At 38.8% G+C, this 10,883-nt stretch overlaps 1 protein-coding gene across 2 annotated transcripts in view; it reads left to right on the top strand.

The window, feature by feature from the left end:
- Positions 1 to 9,418, top strand: part of LOC133663903 (homeobox protein meis3-like) — a 95,743-nt gene extending 86,325 nt beyond the window's left edge. For both annotated transcript variants that reach the window (XM_062068630.1, XM_062068629.1), the window contains 3 exons: positions 3,829 to 3,887; positions 4,050 to 4,136; positions 7,885 to 9,418. In XM_062068630.1, coding sequence (XP_061924614.1) covers positions 3,829 to 3,887; positions 4,050 to 4,136; positions 7,885 to 8,084 — 346 coding nt within the window. In that variant the 3' untranslated portion in view covers positions 8,085 to 9,418. The remainder of the gene's footprint in view (positions 1 to 3,828; positions 3,888 to 4,049; positions 4,137 to 7,884) is intronic.
- Positions 9,419 to 10,883: the final 1,465 nt, after the last annotated feature.

Here is a 10,883-nt window from a genome sequence, read left to right on the forward strand (position 1 = left end):
TGAGGTGATAATTATAACTGCTGTTTCGTTTTTATATCTGGTTTTCTTACACTTCTGAGTCTCATTAGCAAGTATTATATAGTAGACTTTGCATGCAGTTGCAATTCCAAGACATTAGATGGCAGTAGTTTAGAGTATATGGTAGGGTTGCAACGATTCATTTGATTTATATTCTGTTTATTTTCGATTAGTTATTTAATAAGTGTAACTAACACAAATGTACAAATTTTTTTAAGAAAAAAAGTTTATGAAAAAAGTAGCCTTTTTTCTCCCTAAAATAGGCAAGGTAAAGTGTGTTTATATGATTAATCAAATAACTAATAAATTACTAAAATAATTAATAGCTGGAGCCATACTGTAGACTACGGTGTGTAAGTAGTCTTTGCTATTAAGTCGAATGTGCCAGTATTTTCTTTTGAGCTGTACAAAATGTCTACGCTTTAAGTATTGTATTTATCACACACCAGCTGTGGGATTGTAACGTGCATCTTAGTTGTAGTTTTCATTGAAAAATTGGAGGTGTTGAAATAGCCATGTAAAATCGCTAATGCTAATCGGTAGCAGGTCTACGGCATATCCAATGTAAATTAGCATTGAGCCAGCGCATTTTTAAAACTAGAGCCTTACTGTACTTTTGAGCACCTTTTCTTTCTGTGTTGATGTGAAAAAATTGTAACATTACGGCTGAGTCCACTATGTGCGCTCGACTGCTTGTTTTCCCGCCAAGTGTTCGAGTCTGCAAGTGTACGTTTGATTTTACGTGACTTGGTACTTAGTAGTACAATCAAGCTTCGATCTGTAGCTATAAAAGTACCAAATTCGGTAGTCATCCCTAGTACTACCTCGGTTTTCATTCCAAAAAGTCTATCAAATCAATGCTTTCCTTAAGAAATAATGTAAAACAATTACTCGTCCCTCGCGCTTCAAATATTGCTGCTTTCCCACATTGCATATTTAATTTTTTTAAAGGATAATTTCCCCAAATTTCACATATTTAAGTATAAAATGGCTTAATTAACTAAAAATACTATTATTACAGTAGTATCGGACACAAGAGGAGACCAAACCAATCAGTATCGTAGCCACTGATTGGCCAAGCCTCATGCAGCATTACTATATTGCAGTGATTCTCAAACTGTGGTACGTGTACCACTAGCTGTAGGCTCCATCTAGTGGTACACCAAATAATTACTTGATTAAAGTACAGTGTTTTATTTTCCTATATTCAAACACAGTGTCACTGTTCACACTGTGTGTAATGTTGCAGTGGTCAAACATATTAAATATACTCGTTGAATAAAACCTCTGCCTTGTTTTTAATGGATACTTCAACCTATTACGCTACTGTATTATAATGTTGGTCATTATGGTGGTACATGGAGAACCAAGTTTTTTCTGAGGTAGTAATTGGTGAAAAAAGTTTGAGAACCACTGTTATATTGGATTAAAACAGTGTAAAAATAGCTAAAGGGTGTTATTTCATGTCTCGTAGGGCTCTCATTAGGTTGAAAAACTAATTTAAAAGGTTGTAAACAGTTGTTTTATGCTATAGTTATGAAAGTATTAGATGTATAATTAATGACTGCTACTTGACATGACTTGACTGCGATAAGCAAATTACCGCGGTCATGTCCGGAACCGATCAACAGCGATAAACAGGGACAACTGTAATTTGTTCCAGACACCCAAATATATTAACACAAAACACCTCTTATAGATGATAATCATGCTTTTACATGTAGAAAACCCAAAACCTGTGAAGTTGGCACGTTGTGTAAATCGTAAATAAAAACAGAATCCAATGATTTGCAAATCTTTTTCAACCTATATTCAATTGAATAGACTGCAAAGACAAGATATTTAATGTTCGAACTGGAAAACATTGTAAACAAATATTAGGTCATTTGGAATTTGATGCCTGCAACATGTTTCAAAAAAGCTGGGACAAGTGGCAAAAAAGACGGAGAAAGTTGAGGAATGCTCATCAAACACTTATTTGGAACATCTCACAGGTGAACAGGCTAATTGGGAACAGGTGGGTGCCATGATTGGGTATAAAAGCAGCTTTCATGAAATGCTCAGTTATTCACAAACAAGGATGGGGCAAGGGTCACCATTTTGTGAACAAATGCGTGAGCAAATTGTTGAACAGTTTAAGAACAACATTTCTCAACCAGCTATTGCAAGGAATTTAGGGATTTCACCATCTACGGTCCGTAATATCATCAAAGGGTTCAGAGAATCTGGAGAAATCACTGCACGTAAGTGATGATATTACAGACCTTCGTTCCCTCAGGCGGTACTGCATCAAAAACCGACATCAGTGTGTAAAGGATATCACCACATGGGCTCAGGAACATTTCAGAAAACCACTGTCAGTAACTACAATTTGTCGCTACATCTGTAAGTGCAAGTTAAAACTCTACTATGCAAAGCAAAAGCCCTTTATCAACAACACCCAGAAACGTATGTAAAATGTAAAAGTGTTCTGTGGTCTGACGAGTCCACATTTCAAATTGTTTTTGGAAACTGTGGACGTCGTGTCCTCCGGAACAAAGAGGAAAAGAACCATCCGGATTGTTATAGGCACAAAGTTCAAAAGCCAGCATCTGTGATGGGATGGGGGTGTATTAGTGCACCATTAATGCTGAAATGTACATACAGGTTTTGGAGCAACATATGTCGCCATCCAAGCAACGTTATCATGGACGCCCCTGCTTATTTCAGCAAGACAATGCCAAGCCACGTGTTATAACAGTGTGTCTTCATAGTAAAAGAGTGTGGGTACTAGACTGGCCTGCCTGTAGTCCAGACCTGTCTCCCATTGAAAATGTGTGGCGCAATATGAAGCCTAAAATACGACATCGGAGACCCCGGACTGTTGAACAACTTAAGCTGTACATCAATCAAGAATGGGAAAGAATTCCACCTGAAAAACTTCAAAAATTGGTCTCCTCAAGCGTTTACTGAGTGTAGTTAAAAGGAAAGGCCATGTAACACAGTGGTAAAAATGCCCCGTGCCAACTTTTTTGCAATGTGTTGCTGCCAAAAAATTCTAAGTTAATGATTATTTACAAGAAAAAAATTAAGTTTCTCAGTTTGAACATTAAATATATTGTCTTTGCAGTCTATTTGATTGAATATAGGTTTAAAAGGATTCGCAAATCATTGTATTCTGTTTTTATTTACTAGTTACACAATGTGCCAACTTCACTGGTTTTGGGTTTTGTAAAAAAAAAAAGTGAAATACATATAAGTGATGAGTGAAATGACACGTTTACTCACTTTTACCTTTATTGAGGCTATTTTTGGCGGAAACGGCGATGAGCGGAGAGGGAGCTGGGGAGACGAGAGTCACGCGGACGCCGCTGTCGTACTTTGCAACGAGCGCTTCTCACCTTCTTTATCAAAATGCGAGCTAAACTGTATCCTGTGAAAAGTACATACTATACCGCACTATACCGCCATATAAACTTTTGTCCCCGATTGGCTGAGAGACATCACATTGAAGTATGTTTCCGTGTTTTTTCCATCCGAATGTTCCCGTTTAATTTCATGCAGTTGAATTTCTGCTAACAAGCCGTGTAATCAGCCTCGCATGTTTAAACATGTTTCCCACAATCCCATCGATGCAGATCAATCAATTATCACAGGGTGATCAATAAGCGCCCGGTCCTCACGTTGATTTACTCCGCCCCCTGAAAGGGTTAAGTGGTTGTAAAAGGGAAAAGGTTAACAGTCTCTCGGTCAGCCTTTTTTCCATTAACTGGGCCCTACTCCCATTTTCTGCGCCGCTCGCTTGACATTTTTCCCTCTCGCTCCTTTCAGGTTCATCAACGCGAGGAGGAGAATCGTTCAGCCCATGATCGACCAGTCCAATCGCTCAGGTTAGTCCTTCGCTAAACGCACACATGCCCTGAGGAGCTAATAAATAAGATTTTTCCCCCTCATTCTCGGGGCGCCCCCCCCTAGAAAAATGGCGCCTTGTGGCCCACAGCGCCATTGACTAAAGCTCTTTGTTGTGTTTCTTTTTGGCGTTATCGTGGCAGGTCAGGGTGGTCCCTACAGCCCGGAGGGAGCAGCGCTGGGGGGCTACGGGCTCGACGGACAAGCCCACTTGGGGCTTCGAACAGCAGGTATTGACAAAGCAGCTTTTTTATTGATTAAAATAAATAACCAGATTACAGATAAATAAATACATGCTGGAGTAAAAAAAACATTGTATTGTGAAAATGTGTACTTTAGTACACATTTTTTTTGCAATAACTGTTGACCAAGCAATACGGTCTTCTTATATTTGTGATACACATTTTTGATTGATTGACAATTACCATGGTTAAAACACCTGGTTGGTTTTCAAACACTTTAAGCATCAGGCTGTATTTAGTCAAAATAGGTACAGCTGCAAAATATCCTAGCAGTTGAAACAATGTTGAAAACCGTTTAATATTACTGATGTTAACTGTCAGCATGCTAACGTTAGCATGTTAGCTTTTATAGCTAATGTTGCAGGTAAACACCTCAGAGTCATATATTTAGTTTCTTGACACATGCTGAAGTTAGCAATTTAGCATTGGGCCAATGAGGTTTTTTTTAGCTAATTTTACCGGTATACACTTCTGAGTCACATATTTTGACACTAAATGCATGCTAACTGTAAAATGATATCATTTTTACCTAATTTTGCATGTATACACCTCAAAGTCATATAGTTTAGTACTTGATGCATGCTAACATTAACATGGTAGCATTTTTTAGCACATTTTGTCGGTAAACACCTCAGGGTCATATATTTTGGCATTAAATGCATGCTAACGGTAACATGATATCATTTTTAGAAAATTATTGCATGTGTACACCTCAGAGTCATATATTTTCTTCCTTGACAAATGCTAAAGTTAGCATTTTAGCATTTAGCATTGGGCAAATTAGCTGTTTTTATAGCTATTTTTACCTATATACACCTCAGAGTCACATATTTTGGCACTAAATGCCTGCTAACAGTAACATGATATAATTGTTACCAAATTTTGCATGTATACACCTCAAAGTCATATAGTTTAGTACTTGATGCATACTAATGTTAACATGGTAGCATTTTTTAGTAAATTTTGTCGGTAAACACCTCAGAGTCACATATTTTGGCACTAAATGCATGCTAATGGTATCATGATGTAATTTTTAGTTAAGTTTGCATGTATACACCTCAGAGTCATACAGTTTAGTACTTGATGCATGCTAACGTTAACATGGTAGCATTTTTTTTAGCAAATTTTGTTGGTAAACACCTCAGAGTCATATATTTTCTTCCTTGACACATGCTAAAGTTAGCATTTTAGCATTTAGCATTGGGCAAATTAGCTTTTTTTTTAGCTATTTTTACCTATATACACCTCAGAGTCACATATTTTGGCACTAAATGCATGCTAACGGTAACATGATATCATTTTTAGCAAACTTTGCATGTATACACCTCAGAGTTATATAGTTTAGCACTTGATGCATACTAACGTTAACATGGTAGCATTTTTTAGCTAATTTTGTCGGTAAACACCTCAGAGTCATATGTTTTGGTCCTTGATGCATACTAAAGTTTTAACATTAGCATGCTAGTTTTTTTTTAGTTAATTTCGAAGGTACAGTATACACCTTAGAGTCATATTCTTTTGTACTTGATGCATGCTAAAGCAGAATCCGCTGTATTTAACACATAAGGAATTTGACATTGTACAAAAGTGACATTGTAGAATGCTACCTTTTTTTTACCTAATTTTGCAGGTGTGCACATTCAAGTCAAGTCAAGTCCTGTCAAACTTTATTGTTTAATCAGACCAGGCAACACAGCAGACTGAAATTGCCTTCCTCCCATACTCCGATGTGCAATATTAAAACAAGATTTGACACACACTAAGCATAAACTAAACATTAGACTAAACATAGGACATATATATTTAACAGATAAACAAATGACAGACATTGAGCTTATCATACAGTTCAAGAATATAGTCAGGTTGAGGTATTTTGGCGAAGTTGGTAGAGTGGCTGTCAGCAATCGGAGGGTTGCTGGTTACTGGGGTTCAATCCCCACCTTCTACCATCCTAGTCACGTCCGTTGTGTCCTTGGGCAAGACACTTCACCCTTGCTCCTGATGGCTGCTGGTTAGCACCTTGCATGGCAGCTCCCGCCATCAGTGTGTGAATGTGTGTGTGGATGGGTGAATGTGGAAATACTGTCAAAGCGCTTTGAGTACCTTGAAGGTAGAAAAGCGCTATACAAGTATAACCCATTTATCATTTATTTATTTACTGTAGTGGTACTACATGCATGCTAACGGTGACATGATGTCATTTTTACGTAATTTAGCAGGTATACACCTCTGAGTCATATATTTTGGTACTTCACTAATGCTAACTGTAAACATGCCATTTTTTGCATGTTAGCATGCTACTGTTAGCAGGCTTATGTTAGCATGCCAGCCTTTTGAGCAATTTTTTGCAGGCAAACACCTCAGTCATATATATATAATACTTTATTTAGTTTATCTAGAGCAGACCTGGGCAAATTAAGGCCCGGGGGCCGCATGCCGTTAAGCTTTTCAATCTGGCCCACCGGACATTCCCAAATATTTTTTTTAGATCTTTGAGATGGAAACTGTAGCTGCCTTTATGATGTGCAGTGATGTTTTCAAATGACCGTAAGTCTTGAACTATACAAAGTATTTCTATGGTTGGAATCTGCGCTTTTGCATTTTGTACTAGTTACTAGGGGTGTGGGAAAAAATTGATTCGAATTCGAATCGCGAATCTCACGTTGTGCGATTCAGAATCGATTCTCATTTATTTTTTTCTTTTTGTATTTTCTTTTCTTTTTTTTTTCTTTTCTTTTTTTTTCTTTTTTTTAAATTAATTAATCCAACAGAACAATACACAGCAATACCATAACAATGCAATCCAATTCCAAAACCAAACCCAACCCAGCAACACTCAGAACTGCAATAAACAGAGCAATTGAGAGGAGACACAAACACGACACAGAACAAACCAAAAGTAGTGAAACAAAAATTAATATTATCAACAACAGTATCAATATTAGTTACAATTTCAACATAGCAGTGATCAAAAATCCCTCATTGACATTATCATTAGACATTTATAAAAATAAAAATAAAAGAAGTGGCTTACACTTGCATCGCATCTTATAAGCTTGACAACACACTGTGTCCAATATTTTCACACAGATAAAATAAGTCATATTTTTGGTTCATTTAATAGTTAAAACAAATTGACATTATTGCAATCAGTTGATAAAACATTGTCCTTTACAATTATAAAAGCTTTTTACAAAAATCTACTACTCTGCTTGCATGTCAGCAGACTGGGGTAGATCCTGCTGAAATAATATGTATTGAATGAATAGAGAATCCTTTTGAATTGGGAAAATATCGTTTTTGAATCGAGAATCGCGTTGAATCTGAAAAAATCGATTTTGAATCGAATCGTGACCCCAAGAATCGATATTGAATCAAATCGTGGGACACCCAAAGATTCGCAGCCCTACTAGTTACAGTATGGGGAACATATTCTAAGTAACAAATACTTAATTTAGAGTTATTTGGACACTAGGAGAACATATAAGGGTTAGGGTTACTAATAAGCAATAATTCGGAGGTTATTGAGGGAAGACTCTTAGTTAATGGCTTACTGGTTGTATAATAAGGCCATGCAGAATAAGACATTAATAAGTACTTAATAATGACTAATTAAGAGCCAATATGTTACTAATTTTCATGTTAATGAACAACTAATAGTGAATATGTGTTCCCCATACTAAAGTGTTACCAACCTTCCATACAACGTCCTCACACTCCCACTCTGTCCCAACAGGTCTACAGGGGATGCCATCTCTACAGGGAGACTACCCCGGCGCTCTGCTGTCCCAAGCGGCCTACCCTCCCCACCCTGGACCTTCTCTCCACCCCTACCCGGGGCCGCACCCGCACGCCGCCATGCTCCTCCACCCGCCGCCCCACGCGCACCCCGCAGAGCCCCTCCTCGCACAAGGACTGGACATACATGCGCACTAGCCGCGAGGGGCCCGGGGGACTGGGGTTTGGGGGGTTGTGTGACTGCGGTGCATGGCCCAAGTGTGATGACATAATATTTAAAGAAAAAACAGGACAAATTGCTCCAAAGTTTACATTCCCTGTACCCTAAAGACAACGACCTCAATGTAGCACACACACACACATTCACACACACACACACACACACACACACACACACACACACACACTCTGGTTTAAGCCATAGCTCTCTCAGAGTAGAAGTGCTTCCTCCACTGTGTCCCATGGACAAGACCAATGCTTTAAACGTCATCGTCGGACCACAGGAAAGAGACACAAACTAATCCTGTGACCATGCCTTCTTCTTCTTCTTCTTCTTCTTCTTCTTCTTCTTCTTCTTCCAGCTCTGTCTTCCTGCACACCCGCCCCCCCCCTCTCCTCACACACTTTATTTAAGGCTGATTCTATTTTTGTATTTATGTGCGCCACTCCTGGCGGATGCAGCTCGTTTGAAATGTTAGCGCTCTTCCTTAGCATGAAGCTAAACACCATGAATGACTTCCAGTCTGCCTCGCTCTCACATCACTAACCTCCTTAATACGCCAGCCGGTGTCCGTCTCACACACACACACACACACACACGCTCATAGAGTAGGGAAGGGATTCATTTGGCCCCATTCCTGGGTAGAGGTCTGCTGAAAATGATGGAAAGCGCCACTCTACAAGCAACTGACGTTGGAATCGCCACAAAACATATTTTAAGATATTCAACACTCCACTGCCATCTGGCGGCTAAAGTGGATACGGCACCACCCTAATTCGTCACGTTTCATGTGTCAGGTAAAACCGTGACGAACGGGGCCATATGAATCCCCTTCCCGCTGTAGACAGACACAAGACAGGCTCTTCAAGCATTTGAGTACATTGTGTGTGTCACAGCAGTGCGAGAGGGAGCTGCAGCCAAAGGAATCTTGAAACTTTCTGCTCCCGCTCTTCTCTGCTTGGACTGAATGATCTGCTTATTGAATTAAAATGTTTGTTTTTTTTTACTACGTGTTGCATGTGCTTTGATATATGTAGACATAGCTCATCTGTGTGGAGACCAACACCAGCAGACGCTTGGGATACTGACAATTTTGGTATCAATCTGATACAGAGTAAACCAATACTGATACTTTTGACATGACATTTTTTGAAGATCATTGAATTTTTGGGGGATTTTGTCTTTAACCCCTTTAGGGGACTTTTTTTGTCCATTCAGTATTTTGCCCATAATTTTTGTTGAGTTACTAAATTATACATGATGTTAAATTATTCTTTGACAATTATTTCTTTCACTGGCAGTTATCCGACAATATCTCAAGCCATGTAATTCATAAATTTTTCAAAAGGCATAAAACTGTTATGGATTAATATTTCTTTTACCGTATTTTCTAGACTGTAAGCCGCTACTTTTTTCCTAAGCTTTGTACCCTGCGGCTTATACACAGGTGCTGCTAGTCTATGGATTTTTCTTTGCTATCGGCTAAATTATGGAATGGATTAAGCCAGGGGTCCTCAAACTTTTTGACTCGGGGGCCGCATTGAGTTAAAAAAAAATTGGCTTGGGGCTGGGCTGTGTGCGTGTATATTAGGGCTGTGTCACGCCAAATTTCTTCCCCCTACAAAAACATTCCCCCCCATTTACTTCCGTGGTCATGTTTCCTCTTACGTCATTGACAGCGATCGATAGCACTTCGACTTTGACTGCCCGTCGCTGGAAGGATACTTCGTCTTTGACAGCTGCTGGAATCTGAAGAAATCGATTATTGTTTTTTTTTTGTACAGGCGAGAAACAGGACAGTCGCGTGCCGGTTAAGGACCCCCGACAACTTTGTGACTTTATTGGACGCAGCCCCGGAAGTAAATGGGGGAGGGGGGTTTTTTTGTAGGGTGAAGAAATTTGGCGTGACAACTGCAACAACTAATCGATTAAAATCGATTATAAAAATAGTTGGCGATTAATTTAGTCATCGATTTGTTGGATCTATGCTATGCGCATGTGCAGAGGCAATTTAATTTTTTTATTTTATTTTATTTTTATTTTTATTTTTTTTAAATAAACCTTTATTTATTAACTGCAACATGTACAAACAGCTGAGAAACAATAATCAAAATAAGTATGGTGCCAGTATGCTGGTTTTTTTCCAATAAAATACTGGAAAGGATAGAAATTTAGTTTGTCTCTTTTATCCGATTATTAATCGAAGTAATAATCGACAGATTAATCGATTATCAAATGAATCGTTAGTTGCAGCCCTAGTGTATATACTGTGCATATATATATATATACATTACTCACGCACTAATTGACTAAAAGAGTGCGCACTCGCCGCACGCTCGCCCGACACTGCGGCGCGAGCTCGATGATGTCACATTATCGATGGAAAATGCATTTTTAGACATTATGATTTGCCTGAGTGGCTAGGAGACCACGTGAGTAACAATCGGTAGAAAATAGATTAGAAAGGACAAATTACAAAAAAAAACTCGAGACTTCCCACAGGCCGGACTTTGGACGCTGGCGGGCCGTATTCGGCCAGCAGGCCGTAGTTTGGGGACCACTGATCTAAACTTTACCGCTGCTGGGTATTTTTTTCTATACTTTTATCGTCATATTTTCAGAATGTGTTTGTTCTATTTTTGGCCAAATTAAGACAAAGAAAACAATCTGAAGTTGTCTTTATTTTTTAAAGTTTGAATGCCATGATTTTAATAGTCCGGCCCGCGTGTGCACAGTTTTATCCCTCCATGCGGCCACTCAGCTAAAATGAGTTGGAC

Source organism: Entelurus aequoreus, linkage group LG13, assembly GCF_033978785.1.
Source record: "Entelurus aequoreus isolate RoL-2023_Sb linkage group LG13, RoL_Eaeq_v1.1, whole genome shotgun sequence".
NCBI classification, from domain to species: domain Eukaryota; kingdom Metazoa; phylum Chordata; class Actinopteri; order Syngnathiformes; family Syngnathidae; genus Entelurus; species Entelurus aequoreus.